Source organism: Pygocentrus nattereri, chromosome 1 (assembly GCF_015220715.1).
Source record: "Pygocentrus nattereri isolate fPygNat1 chromosome 1, fPygNat1.pri, whole genome shotgun sequence".
Lineage (NCBI taxonomy): Eukaryota > Metazoa > Chordata > Actinopteri > Characiformes > Serrasalmidae > Pygocentrus > Pygocentrus nattereri.
In genome coordinates, this window is record NC_051211.1 from 33407664 (window position 1) to 33423499 (window position 15836).

The 15836-nt window shown below is 38.9% G+C and overlaps 1 protein-coding gene across 4 annotated transcripts in view; it reads right to left on the reverse strand.

Moving 5' to 3' along the window:
* Nucleotides 1-15836, reverse strand: part of usp6nl (USP6 N-terminal like) — a 97803-nt gene that overhangs the window by 57302 nt on the left and 24665 nt on the right. The window contains exon 1 of one of the 4 annotated variants that reach the window (XM_037537647.1): nt 8859-9564. The exons of 2 other annotated variants lie outside the window; for them this stretch is intronic. In XM_037537647.1, coding sequence (XP_037393544.1) covers nt 8859-8928 — 70 coding nt within the window. In that variant the 5' untranslated portion in view covers nt 8929-9564. Of the gene's footprint in view, nt 1-844; nt 1110-8858; nt 9565-15836 lie in introns of those variants that run through there. One more of the 4 variants, XM_037537648.1, reaches the window with a different exon arrangement.

A 15836-nucleotide genomic window follows, 5' to 3' on the forward strand; every position in this document is an offset into this window, starting at 1 on the left:
GTCTATAAATCTACATTGCCATCATAAACAAGAGACAGACAGGATTTCACTCACACACACACACACACACACACACACACACACACACACACACACACAAAAGCAATACACTCAAAAGCAATACAGCTATAAAACGATTCTCAAATGATCTCCAAAAAACTGAATTCACAGTAGTGCGCAAAAGTCAGAGACCACACTTCATTTATTTAATTTCCACTCAAAAGAAAAAAAAAAAAGGTATTCCTAACAGATAAACAGTACTTAAAGCTTTCATCTTGGGGAGAGAGAGAGAGAGAGAAAAATCAAGCTCCACCACTCAGATCTGAAAAAATCCACAGGTGTTTCTGTCCATCCTTCCACTGTGAGAAGACAACTCAGCACTATGAGTCTGAAAGAATGTGTGGCTGCCAAGAGTTTGCAAATCAAACAAAGAAGCTGCTGGTGCTCTCTGAACAAGAGACTTACCACAGTCCTCAACATCACTGGATGTGTTTGGGATTAGTTGGCCTGCCAGCAGCAGAAAATGCAACCAACTTCTAAAACTGAACTTTGGAAATCTGTAAAAACATCCTTGCTGATCTCATTGAAAAGGTGAAAGCAAAGAAGCTGTAATAAAGGTAAAAGGTGGACACATTAAATACTGAAACATCTTATATTTAGTTTCTGATGCGTATGTGTAATTTTGCTTTTTTACAGATACTGAAACATGAATAAATTGTTTTAATCACAGTTTTGCTGGAAATTAAACAAAATCAAGGGTGGGCTCTGACTTCTGCATGCTGCTGTAAACTGACGTCAGAGTGCTGCTCTTTATGCTAGACTCAGTGATGACATCAGCTCTTACCTCTTTCACATCCTTGCAGTCCATCCTCAGTAAAACTCTGCGTTTTCGTCCGCATGAGTGTATGAGCGTGTCTCTCTCTCTCTCTCTCTCTAACACACCGGTCAACTGTTCATACTGTACTCAACATTTCTTAAAGAATGTTTCCAAGCATAAAACACTAAACACTGCTCTGAAGCACAGAAACCAACATTTTCTCCAAAAGAACACAAAAATAAAGAAACAGTAGAGAAGGATAGAGAAGAAGAAAGAACGAGGAGAATGGGAAGAGAGGATGAGGGCCAGAGAGAAAGTGGGAGAGAGAGAGACAGAGAGACAGAGAAAAAACAGAATGACCCCAACAATACGGCTGTTTGTTGACTTCAGAGAGACGTCAGTGTACAGACCCACACACTACATACCAGCCTGCTGAACACACACACACAATTACCACCCTGTCTAGCAAACAAAAACTGCTACCTTCACTCACACACACACACACACACGCACACACACGCACACACACGCACACACACGCACACACACGCACACACACACACAGTATTACAGCTCACAATCAGGCAGCTAAATATTATAACAAATTTTTAGTATTTATTTTGTCCGTCTCTTGCCCTTTTTACAAAACATTTGCAGCGACACTTTTCCACATTTTCAAAGTTCAGTCTTAATAGTTGGTTGCATTTTCGGTTTCTTACATTCCAAGTGATCCCAAACACATTCAGTGACGCTGAGGTCTGGAGTGAGAAAAAAGGGTAGCTGACAGGTTCATTTCTGTTCATCAAGACAAAAACAATCTAAATGTACCCTTACACTGTGACCTAGCAGCAAACAAGCATTCAAATGTAGTATCACATCACTGTTGGAAAGTCTTCAGGATGCCTACACTGGAAGTGTCAAGTCAAAACGTAAACAAATCATGAATCAGAAAACAGCTGCTTAACTGGTGGAGCTGTCCAGCTGTAGTGTCTCAAAAACACACCTGGACAACTCCACTAGCACAGCAGCTGTATTTTCTGATAAATGTATGGTTTGTTTTGTTTTGACGTGACACGTGCACTTGATATTGGTGAATATTATTTGTTTTGTGTCATTGATACTTCTGATACTTAGCTAGTTACAACATCAGAGCAGGTGTAGTGCTATTTTAACTGTTATTTACATTCTGTGAAATAAGATTAAAACGGCCCCACACCTGCCCTGACATTACAACTAGCTAAGTATCAGTCGTTGACACAAAACAAATGATATTCACCACTCACCTCCAGCACTCTGTCAATTTCTCTTCAAACTGTTTACAGGAAGGGTCGTAGAAACTCCTCTTTTTCTCGACTTTATGTGCAAGATCTCCTCCAGATGCAACACAGTGCTAAAAAAAATAATAAATTTAATGGGAGCATTCTGGTTTTGTGATTTTCGCTCACTTGCTGTTAGGTGTAAAATGTGGGGTACACCCCACCCTGTCTAAGATCACAGCTCCACTACTGCATCCAAACCATCAACCATTCAGGTACCCTTATTTTAAGGGTGTTTTTACATACACTTTCTTTGAAATGAACTGAACTTATGTCTTTTAAAGTGAACCTGAAAGTTAACCAACTACAAATAAAGGGGACTCTGACCCTCTTTTTGGCCATCTTGAGCACTGATGAGATCTCAGACCACTTGCTGTTCACCCCACAACTCCTTTCGAACTAACAGCCTACTTGGATGAAGCCAAATTATGGATAGTATAATTTAAGTTCAGCATATAACAGATCTGATTGGCTGAGCCACGTTGAAACTCATGGTATGCCTCTCATGTCTCTTATTGCTTTAACACGCTAGCGATACGGTCTCTTCATGAGATCACACAATCCCATGTGCAGTCTTTATCCTCAGTCATTTGTCTTTACCTGCTAAGACTGTGGCTTTGTACATTTGGCAAGCCTCAATGTTCTTTAACTGTAAAGCAAAACACAAAGTGGACTGGGGTCATTTTGGTATCACAACGCACAAATCAAACTGAGACCACCCTGGCTGTTTAGATGGGTCTGAGTTTATTTGATGTGTTCACATATGCACAGAAAGCCATGACTCAAGTCAATGAGTCCACTTGAAATGCTGAAACGGTCCATGTGCCAAAACACCCTATGAGTGTAGCTGCTTCATCAGGCACTTGAAGTGGCTTCTTTGTGTCCTGAGACAGGGGTCAAGATGGTGTTAGGGAAATCAGCACAGGAGCTGGATCGGGAAGAAAAGTAGTAACATTGGCATGTAGCTAGGAAAATATGCTATGGGCAATTTAATGCACTGCTCTTTCCATTTTTACTCTACAGAAGCAGTGTAGCATTTGACTCAACAGAAGAAGAAACACTGGCTTTCAGAGCTAACTCATTTTGCCAGTGGGTCTATTTAATTTATCACATGAACACTTCCTTTTAAACCCTCCTTGGATGGCTTTCTTTAAAAGAGTATTATTTCTATGCCTCAAATTTTGTTGTCTGTTCCTCTGGCTATGCTGTGTCCTTGTAGGCTGCCAACACAACACACACTCACATACACAACTGTTTCAAATGTGACACCAAAACACTTCCCTGCCCTCAGCTTCAGTGGGATAATTTGTGAATAATTGAGCTAGAGGTTTCCCTTGTTGCTCTCTAAATCTCTGGGGCAAGGGAAAGAGAGCAACAGTCAGACAGTCAGATTTTGTAGACTCAAATGAGTTTTTGTTATTCAAATTTAATATCACTGAACATTGTAAATCATGCTTTCCCAATACAGTGCTAATATGTGATGTTTATATAGCACCCTGAATTCAATTTGAACTGATAGAATGGCAGGGAGATAAAACGAGGTGAAAAGCAAGTGACAAAGAGAACAGCTGATGAATAATTCACCTTTACTCAGCCATATTACCATGTTGACCAAAGAACGTCAAACTGCTTCAGCAACTCAACATGAAACAGCACGTTATTCCCTACTGAACATGGTTTGTTCACTACAGAACCAGCAACTTTTTCTATCTTGGAAATCCCTGCATGGGCTCAGGAACACTGTCTCTGTACACAGTTCTTGGCTGCATTCATAAAAGCAAATCTGTAATGAGAATCAAGAAGCAGGTTTCAGAGCAACATATGCTGCCATACAGATGTGCCTTTCAGGAAGGCCTTGCTTTTTTGAGGAAGATGATGCTAAACCACATTCTGCAAATATTACAACAGCATTGCTCTGTAGAAACAGAGTTCAGGTGCTAAACTGGTCTGCCAACACTGAAAACATTACGCCCAATATGAAATGAAAAATACAACAAAGGAGACTGTGGAGCAGCCGCAATCCTATATATACTCTCAGTTCCCAAAGTGTTGTTAAAAGAAGAGGTGATGCAACACAATGGTAAACTTGGCCTTGTCCCAACTTTTTTTGAAATGTGTCATTGACATAAATTTCAAAATTGGCATTTACTTTTCAAACAACAATAAAATTTATCAGTTTCAACACTTAATATGTTGTATTTGTACAATTTTTAATAAAATATAGGATTTAATTTTCTCTGCTATTTCCATTTATCAACAGCTCTGGCGCTGCCAGTTATAATTGAGTCATCGCGCATATGTAAGTAGCGCTACAGGAACAAGTTGCGCTCGTGTCCTCATGCATACAGTTCAAAAGCAGTCCTCATGTTAAATGAAAAACCTACCTTTTCAAATATCTTTTGCTTACTGGAAAAAAATTACTTTTGAAGCGAAAGCACTGACTGAACATCTGTGAATCTGTCAATTAATGGTTCATGGGTTAATCTTTAAAACTGGGCTCAACTGATAAGTGCTCATACAGAATTTAAGATAATTAAGGAAACATTACTAAGCACTAATTATCAGTCAACTATACTTTAACATCTGAATATAATATGATGCTTACTAAGGGTATAATGATATGCAAACTGCACAATACGATTTGTATCATTTTTGCATCACAATACAATATATTTTCAATATCAAATTAGAAAGGAAATGCTTCAGCACTTATTTTTGTATTTATTTTTTGTTAATAAGTTTCACTGTCTGTGCAAGTCATTTTCTTAGAATCATTGAAATAACTAAAAAAAAATGAACAAAAGTGCAATACTGACATAAAAGCAAACCAAAATGCAAACTATTAGGCCACGTCTCATTAGCAAATAAAGCACTTACAATCTAATTTTCTGTTTATATATAAAATGCGTCTCTTTCCGTCTGGCTGAAATGAGTGAGTGGGGATTTTCTAATGTGGCTCTATCATTCCCAGCAAACTGTGGAATCCAGAACCAAATAGAGGTGGATCCTACAAAAAGTAGCTACTGAGACTGTTTGCCAGCTTCATACTCAAATCTTTCATTCCACCTTAAATGGAGCAGCAAGAACATGCAACTTCTGCTTCATTTAATGTGTAATAGGCAATTTGAATATGAAGCCGGCAAACTCTACCTTTGCAATTTCAGTAACTTTTGGGTAATGGCTTCACAAATGTTTTGGAATATCTGAGGCATCTGCACAGGTATCTAATCCTCATGCTAAGCAATGTCGGCATACTGTGAACATTCAATCCCATCATTGTTGTACTTGACTGAGAAACCTTGCCATTTCAAACAGCCTGGCTAATTAACTATTTAAGGCAGGCTAACCAAACCAGCCTTTTTCCAGTTCCAAGAGCTGCTCAGTTGAGATTTATTTTTGTGGTTATCACTTTTGGAGATGTTATGCATTTGTTTTAAACAGAACTATGCAAACCATTCCCATTATCATTCATTTTACAGACTGAAGTCTGTGTTTGTAATTTTGTGATCCCATTAAAATGTGTACTGTGACACCCCTAATGCTTATTATGGCCTTTATTCTAACACCATATCCCCGATAATATCCACATATGCTGGATTATTGCTGATGCTGCTGACCTTCACACAGTAACATCCCTGCACGTGCCACACTAATTACATTACACCCTAAACATTCATTTGGTTAATGTGGTAAAATCTACATCCTCTAGCAAAACAGTCTGCTGTAAATCTAGATGATGGCAAAATGACATGGCCAGAAGGGAGAAAAGAGCAGCAGTGGATCAGGCAAAGGCCTTTGTGAGGACACACACACACACACACACACACACACACACACACACACACTCATCATCTCTTTCCTCATCAACTCTAAGCAGCAGGGAAAGGTCAGATCAGACTCTCTTAATAAAAAGCTCTGCAGTAAACATATTAGCCTTCGACAGTGTGAGTGTGTGTCATCTTGAGGATCTCTTTAAAACTGCAATGATTTCCAATACCAGGGGGCTTTTAAGGAAGCAGAAAATGACATGGCAGATTGATCAATACAGATTAAAACCAGTTTTAAATTTGAAAGCTGAAGGACCAACTCCAACAGAGCTCTTCATTAAGCTTCTCTAAGCTCAATACACTTCACAATAACATCAACACACATGCTAGGCCTGGACAATACCATTGGTTAATCATTATTGTGAAAGTGTTTTGCGATATTGCAATATAATCAAGGAAGGCTGCAATATGCAAGCAAACTTCTACCCAATCACAATGTGTGAACATCTGATCAATCCCAGCTCCAGATGAGTGTTCTGTGGGTGTTCTGATGATCTGAGGTATTCATGTAATCTGCGAGACAAGTACATGCTTGTGGTTAAAATAATGCAGGCTGGTCCATAATCATGTCACATGAGTGATTCACCAATGCATTTTTAATATACCACATATTTAATATATTGCAATCATAACAGCAGGGATGCCTCAGGGTCTTCTAGGTCTTTAGAACGCCTAATGATTTGTGGGAAGTAAAAATGTAATGCCTAATGCCTCTTACTTTACTCTTATTAATACTCTTATTGGTTTTGGTTGACTGTATAAGAACCCTGCTCAGTCAATTGTCAGAAATGGAAAACAAAGGCAGCATATTTAGCATATCGCTGTTGTCAGAACAAAACCTCGTATCTTCAAAATGGTAACTTAATAGGGGAAGGAAGAAACCTACTTTACTTTCAAAGTCAATGGAACCAGACATTTTTTCCAAGTCATTTTGGACTGTTTCTTTTTGTCCGTTCATCATGAAATTTATATACAGTGTAAAGAACAACAGGCATATTCAAATTATGTCAAAAACAGAAAAATGGAGGTACGAGGTTTTGTTCCAACAACAGTGATATTGTTAAAGTCTAAATAAAGGTATGCAAGATTCCAATGTTGACGTTTAATGTAGAACGGCCAAAGAAAGCAGAAATTGGCATTATTGTAGGGGTTTTGACATTTATAGCAAAACTTATGGCCTAGCTCACCACCACATTACAATATATAGCTGCAATACTAGCATTCTCTCTATATTGTGCTGCTCTAGTGCTTTTACACACACACACACACACACACACAACTTAGGAGTTAAGTTCTGCAGCTATATAGGCTCATGCTTTGCTATGCATGCAAATTATCTCCATCTCTCCTTTTCACTCTCTCTTACACACACAGGCACAAACACCCAACACACACACACAGAGGTATAAGGTATGAAGTTGTTTCACCCGTTGGGTGTTAACAAGCGTGAAATCACTGAAATCACTGAAATAACTGCGCAGCTTGTCGCTAACTCAGCCTTCAGAGGAAAAAACAGTTCTGCTAAGACTTGATCTCTCCGTCTCTCTCTTTCACACTCACTCACTCTGGTGCTTTGCGTTATAAGCATTACTAAAAAGACACTAACACACCTACACACACCCACACACACATACACAAGGGCCTGGGCGTAAAAACAACAGTAATTATCAAAATCAAGTACTTTGTCACATAAAAGGTATTTTTCATAGCAACTGTTGCTATGAAACAAGCTTCGGTTGGACAAGCTTTACAGAAGATTTACAGAAACTGCGTTAGCATGGTGGCGAATTCTTTGTTCTCATTTCTAACCTGCTTCAATTATCTACATCATATTCAATTAAGCGTTTTAAACTGGAAACTCACTGTAGTATAACATTCACTGCAGTCTCATGTGAATAATGTACAAAATTCCATAACAACTGATAGAAAATTACACATTAGACACTGGAGCATGGATAGACTAATTGCTACTTCCTTCAAATAGGAAAGGTGATGATGCACACGTTTTAAAAAGACATATGGAATCCAAAATTTAATTTAGATGAATTTGCTGTGACAAGCTAATGCAAAAAGCTAAAGCGGCCCTTGCGAGCTTTGAGACTGAAGCTTTAGCATTAGCTAGAAAAGTCGTTAAGTTAGTGGAATCAGCTATAGTAGATGGTTACTGGTATTACTCACAATACTAAATACTAAAAACACAATACTAAACACTAAATCAACTATAATACAGTCACTTAAAGTAAATCTGATATCTAAATAAACCTTTTTTACCTTGTTGGTTTATGTGCCTGGTCATATTAAGCATGATTCATCATCTTCATCACTAAAATCTTTTCATAACCCATCAAAACATAATGACCTGCCTCTAAAATGTCTTCTGATTCTTGTCACCATGCAGCAGTGAGTGTGGAAATAGTATATGAACCCATTATTTCATTCATCACCTCCCCCTCCCACCATTCCTAAAATATGAATTTGGCCATATAGAGTGGTCCCAAAAAGTATTTGGACATTTGTGCCATACTTAAACACGTACTTAATGTACAATATTTGCTTGCAGACATCTGCAAGTTTGCATCTGAAATGTCATCTGAGTTCTTGATCCCATCAGTGACCACCACCAGTTCACCAACACCATTGTAAAGAAAACAGGCTCAGACTCTGACACTTCCACCTCTGCGCTTTACAGTATTTTAAAGCAGTCTAGTTAGATGTCATCCTCCAAAGAGTTTACTATCAGTTTGATGTTGCTCTAAAATATATATCATTTTCTTAAACATTTTATTAAGTTATCGGACCTTAATTTCATTAAACTTAACTTTTAATAAAGTTTACCAATGGCTAAATAGACTTTAAGTGTCTGAATACTTTTGGGGCCACACACACCTTGAAACGCACCTGCAAACCTGGCGCTGGCTCTTCGGCGAGAGGGAGACACCAACTCTTTGACAATCTGGAGAACCTGCATGGTCAACTGAAGGCAAAGTTATGGGTGGATTTGTGGGCGGAGCCAAATGTCGCCCACAGTGTCCCAGGTACCTCATGACAACCAAACATATAGCCAGACAGCACACACACACACACACACAAACACATACACACATACAAACAAACACACACACACACACACACGTCCCAGGAGTCCAATCCTCGTCTCAGACGTTTGTCCTTCACATTTTCCAAAAACAATTTCTGTTCCGTCTTCAGGTGCAAATCAGCAACAGTTTCAACTCCGAGGAGCATCCACTCTCGATGTCTGCCAGTCTTTTCCAAACATAAACAAACAAATGGCGAAGAAGAAAACACTTCCAACACATGCTCGAGCTTTCCATTCCAATTAGCGTTCGTTAATAATAAATGAGTTCGTCCCCAAAATTCAGCTGCAGCCTCAATAATTCAACACAGAGCAGCTCCACTACTCACAGTGAAGGAATCACACCACTGTGTCTGATATAACGCCGTACACTCCTCACACTGCAGACCAATCAACCACACGGCACTCATCCACTCTTCTATCTCTCCATCCCTCTTGCCTCTCGTCCTCCTGCCTCTCCGCCCCCCGATCTCTCCTGCTCCTTCCTTCCCGCCGCTAACGGCACACTGCTGCTCAAAGCCGAGATCCTTCTCTTTTTCTCTCTCTCTCTCTCCCTCCCTCTCCCTCACCCCATTTGTTTCTCTTATCTCACTCGCTCACACTCTCACATGCTACATTTCTTTCTTTCTCTCTCTCACCTTTTCCATCATCTGCTTGTCTCTTATGTCACTTGATCTTTCTCTCTCTCTCCCCATATTTTTCCTTCTTTCCTCCTTTCTCATAATCTCTCCTCTCTTTATCTCTCCATTTGTTTCTCATATCTCACTTTCTCATGTTTTCTATCACCCTTTTTCTGTTTTCTCCTCACTCTATCCATCTATCTCTCCTCATTCTACCCATCTGTCATCTTCTATCTATCTATGTGTGCTAAGCAGCTGTATGTCCACACACACAATTATGTTGTGCTACATGCCTTTATAAGCATGAAGGTCTATCTCTCTCTTTACTTCTCATCTCGCACATTCACACACAAATACACACATACTGTCACATACACAGATGGATGGTGTTGTACGGTGGCTGTGATGTGTTTGCTACAACAGCAGACTGCTGCACAGTCCAGCAGAGGATAAATGATACTCATCTTCTAATCTCCCCTCTTTCCTCTCTTTCCTTCTCTCCACATCTCTCTCATCCTCTGCTCCCTTTTCCTGCTGTGTCATATTGCTCTCCCTCTCTATTCTCAGGCTCTACTTCTCTCCACTTATTCTCTCATTTTTCCTCCTCCCTTTGCTGTCTCTCCTCTTCTTTACTTTTTTCTTTTCTCTTCTTATCTCCTCTCCTGTCTCTTCCTCTTCATTCTCACTTACTTTCTCATTTCTTCTCTCATCCCGTTTTCCCCTTTGCTTCTTTCTTTCTCCATTCTCCTCTCCTTTCAGTTTTTCTCCTCTATTCTGTCACCTCTCCTCTGCTTCTCTCTTCACCTTCTTTACTCTCCTCTGCTCTCATCTCTTCACCCATCTTCTCTCTCTTTACTAATCCTCTTTTTTTCCCCTCCCAGACTCCTTTCATTCTTTTCTCATTTCTTTCTTTATCTTCTTCTCTGATCTCCTGTTCTCTTCTTCTCTCCTTTCATTCTCTCCCCCTTTCTCTTCCTTTCCTCTCTCTCATCCTCTTCACATCTCTTTCATCATCTTGCCTTTTTGTCCTCTTCTTTCTTCTTCTCCCATTTCTTCATCTCTTTTCTCCTCTTCTCTCTCTCCCTTTTCCTCCCAGTTCTTTGTCCCAGCTGCACCTTTCATCCTTTTCTGTTCTGTCCACTCTATCTCTCTTTCTCATGTCCTGTTCTTCTCTCTTCTTATTTGCCCGCTTCATCTAATTTTCTCACCTCTGCTCTCCTCTTCACTCACCCTGCTTTTCTCCCCTCTCTGTTATCCTCCTCTTTTCTCTTACAAAACCAGTCAGTCGATGGTGTGTGCGTGTCTGTGTGTGGCTGATGCTTCCTCTTAATGATGTTTCTCACTGAGATCATTCTTGCGTAGCAGCACACTCACAGAATACATATGCATGTGTATGTGAGAGAAACGAGTGAGAGAGAGATCATTGCACTATAATTACACTAAATTCATCATACTCTAAAATATTTACTAATAATACAGATAAAGTAACGCACAATATGATGATGGTACTGTACATGACATCACAAGCCTAACAGAAAACACTCTTGGCTGAATGGGCTGTAAGCTGGACAGTTCACGCACATATGACACAACTAGATGCATTTTTCTCTATTTAAAAATTGCCTTGATATTGAAATCTGTGCCAGAACATCGTTCCATCCTCCTTTTACTCCCAGAAGTGTATGTAGGCGTTTAGACAGTTTTTAAAGCATGTGCATGAACACATTAAGTCCAGTCTACAGCCTTTTCAACCAAGGTAAAATTGTGGTGCAGCATAGACCACCCACTCGGTTCCCACAATAACGCATTCTGCAGCAGCGTACACATGAAAAATATCGGATATCGGCATCAGCCCAGAATTCTCATATTGGTGCATCCAAACCTTTGGCTCTTCCTTATGTCGCAAATGTCATGTTTTCTTGCGATGATCAGCAAAATGCAAAACATTTCTACTGATTGGTTATGCTTTCCTTTTAGTATAACGACATTCAGTAACAGTAATAACCTCAGGATGTTTAACACAAACGCTCATACACACACCTTATGCACACTATCTTTGCCTTTCTGTGTAGCCAATCTTTCTCAAGGTCAACGTGCACTCTGTGTCTGTGTGTGTGTGTGTGTGTGTGTGTGTGTGTGTGTGTGTGTGTGTGTGTGTCATCCATGTGCTATAATAAATCTCACTGTAATGGCCTTTATTCTCAGCCTCACTGGAGCTGCTATTCACCACCTGCACACACACATCCTGATCCTGCAGCTGTTACACACCTAAAAACCTTGACAGAAAAAAGCCAATAAGCCTTTATTCAATACGAGTCTCACTACACATATATTAATATTCAATTAGAGTTGCAAAACAATACAAACTCTGGATCAATTTGAGGCTATTTGTGATCTTAGACACAATAACATTGTGTTATTACACACTTTTTGTGTAAAAGTCAAATGTTCTTTTATACTTTCCCAGACCCCAAGATCATGCGGGGCCCGTTTACACCCTGCATTAACGTGTTTAAAGTGATCTTTTCGCACTCCTTGTTTTTTGCTTGTGCACTGGAAATATATTGTGTTACAAAAACTACAAAACTACAGGTCAATATCAGCAAAATATCAGAAGTTGAATAGCAGAATATTGAATAAGATATTGGAGGAAACAGTGAATCTTGTTAAAAATGTAGCTGAAAACATCCACACTTAGATTGCGTGATGTTTTAGGCGCTCATCTTGAGTGGAGAACTTCAACCAAAAATGGCTCATGTTAAAGCTTAGCAGTTCTTAATGAAAAATGCTGGACAATGATGACCTAACAAACCAACCAACCAACTAAATAAGTAAATACATAAATAAATTAGGTTGCCATTCCTTCTTTCCACTTTTCCATCAGAAATGTAGTATACTGTGTTGCAAAACCATGGCATATATTGTATCATGATACTGCATATCGTTACACTCCTAATTTGCAGTAGCTTTACTAAAAGTCTGTTTTCAAGCCCTGCACTGTAAACACTGCCGTAGTAATACTGCACTGCTAGAGTCTAGAGGTGTCTTCCTAACTGTAAGACAGAACTGCAATGCTTCTGCAGCTGTTTTGCTGCAACCATAAAAGCAGAGAATCCTAGAGGGCTTGCAGCAATGCATAGATCCACTCTTGGCTGGAGGCTGGAAGTCAGCATGAAAGAAATGTTTTATTATTTTTATTTTTCTTGTAGGTTCACTTTCCTTTAAGGGGTCAACTGATCAAATTAAATCAAACCAAATTTATTTGTATAGCGCTTTTTACAAGGGATGTCACAAAGCAGCTTCACAGAATTCCAGAAAAGACAAAGTTTTAACAAGAATAAAAAAAAAACTGATATATCTGATAAAATAATAATTAAAAATAATAAAATCAGCAGATACAAATATTTGATTGACTTGTCTTTATCTAGAATAACAGGTGATCTGATGCACAGACAGAAAACAAACTAAAGAACAACCATCATTTCTTCCAATGAATCATTTCTATGTTGGTGAGAGTGGTCTCTTCCATGATGACAGGGCACCAGGGGTCTCTGAATGGTCTAATAAGTATGAAAAGTATGTAAATGATGTTAGTCTTCACAGTCAAAAGATCTCAACCCATTTGAACACCTACAGGAGAGAGGTTTTAGACTGCGTCCTCCACCACTATCATCAAAGCATCAACTTAAGTGACATCTTCTAGAGTAGCTTGTTCTATACTATGACTGCATTAAATGGTACTGTATTTCAGTCCTCCCTCAGCAGATGGCCATAGTGAGAAGGAATGACAGAGCTCACTTCATAACTGAAATGTCCTGCTGAGGCCTGACCGAAACAGATCGGCTGACCGAGGAAATCGCCAATATTAAGGTTTGACAGATTTTGCTATTAGTGAAAATCCTTCAAATAATGTACTAAGAATTATAAGTGGGATCTTTTTGATTTTAACTAAAAGATGTCATCATGCGAGGAGAGTCTTTTATTACAGTGGGGTTTAATATAAAATTACATTGATCAATATTACTGGAACTACTTCCTCAAAACTGGTGTTAGTATCAAAATTTCAATTTCAGTCAGGCCCTTCTTCCTTCACAGTTTCTTTTGAGCAGGAATTTGAAACTCAAGTCAAATAAGGAGATGTCTAGTTTGTATAGTGTGGCAAGCCCATGGGACTGGATTCTGCATAAATAAATTAAATCAGAGCTCAGCAAGTTTATTCCTGGAGATCTACAGTAATGGTCAAAAGTTTGCACACACCAGACTGAATTCATTTTTCTCATAATCTAAAATAAAATTTTGATACAAAGGCTTGTGCTTGAATTTAGTTTATTACTTTCTGAATAAGTAAATATACCATTTCAAGATGTAGTTTTCAGGAAATTTCAGCAACATAGTATCACGGTCAATGCATAATTTTATGTTTCATTGCATAGTTTGGCCATTTAAAATATGGAAAATAGAAAAAATGAAGAAAAACCCTTCCATGAATGGAATGAACATGATTAAAAGAGACAGAAAAAATTATACACAAATACAGTAGAAGACCTGGTAGACCACCAAAACTGTCACCTGACAAACAGTTCTTCATGCTACATCTTTGAAAGATGACAATCAAGCTCCAAGTGTGTTTCTAGTCATCCTTCCAATGTAAGAGGACAACTGAACACTGAACGGATGTGTCATAAAGCTGTTACTGAGAAAAGGAACTAGAAAAAAAATTTAAAATCAGAGATGCTGCTGGTGTTCTCAGAACAATGGACTGACCACTCCAGAGCCCTGAACTCAGCATCACTGAAGTTGAAAATCCAACCATCTTCTAACACTGAACTTTGGAGGTGTGGGAAAATATCCCTGCAGATTTCTTTGAAAAACTGAACGCAAGTTTCCCATAAAGACTGAAAGCTAAAGCTAAGAATGGTCTACACTAAATACTGAATACATCTTAATTTTCTGTTAAATATATTTTCTGTTCCTCGCACTAAAAATGAATGTATTTTGTTAGCCATTGACTTGAAATGAAGCACATGAAGGGTGATCTATGATGCTCGCACAATACCATACATCTTAAAATATCCAGACAGCCCTTCTAATTGGTGAAATCATCCATAGCTAATACATTTAATAATTTATGCAGATGTCCCTTGGGTCATCTCCAAAGCAAAACACTGATAACAGAATGGGATGCTCTGAAGCAGCCACAAGTGAGCCTAAGGTCAACATGTTCAATGCCAAACATCCACTAGAGAGGTATAAAGTCCCCCAGCATTGGACTGTGGAGCAGTGAAACTGCATTCTCTGGAATTATGCATTATGCATTAAGATGGAGCTCCATCCAATACTTCTGGAATGAGTTGGAGTGATGTTCGTCATCCAGAACTGATCATCCAACATCAGTACCTAATCTCATTAATGCTCTTGAGGCTGAATGCGAATAAATCCTCAAAGCAATGTCCCAACATGCAGTATAAAGCCTTTGCAGAAGAGTAGAGGCTGTTACTGCAGAAAAAGAAGGAGAAACTCCTTAACTGATTAACATCTGTATACAAAACCTTTGGACATGCAGTGTCTGCAGGTGGAAGGTTGATGAGAGTTTCTTAAACTCCCGCTAATTAACTGTAGGTGATCTTAGACTTGGAGCACTACTAAAAATAAGAGACTTGCTCTAAAATGCTAGAGATCTTTGCCCCAGTACCTTTAACGTAATAAACCTTATGTTGCTCTTTAATAAAAGCACAACTACAATTATAAGCATAAATAAATTATTTGTATTTAAAAAAAAAAAAAAGTAACATGAACACTCCACACTCATCATACGCTCATGATCTCCTTTTCAATGATGTACCAGTCGCTACATCCAACACAGGTGTGTTTAGTGTTTTTTGGGGTGGATTAGAGAGGATGAAGAAAAAAGAAAGTAACAGATGGAGTGGAAGAGAGGAGAAAATGAAGAGAAACCAGTCAATGTTAGTTCACCTTAACAAGAGCAGGAGTAAACAAGCTTAATTGTGACAACGATTTCCGTTCCCTGTGATGTGCTGTGGCCGTATTGACGCGCAGGTCAAACACACACAGGAAAATATCAATGTGTGGCTGTGTGCTGGTGGGAGTCGAGAAAGAAAATCGAGGAGTAATTCTGTCTCATCACAGCACATTATAGCCTCT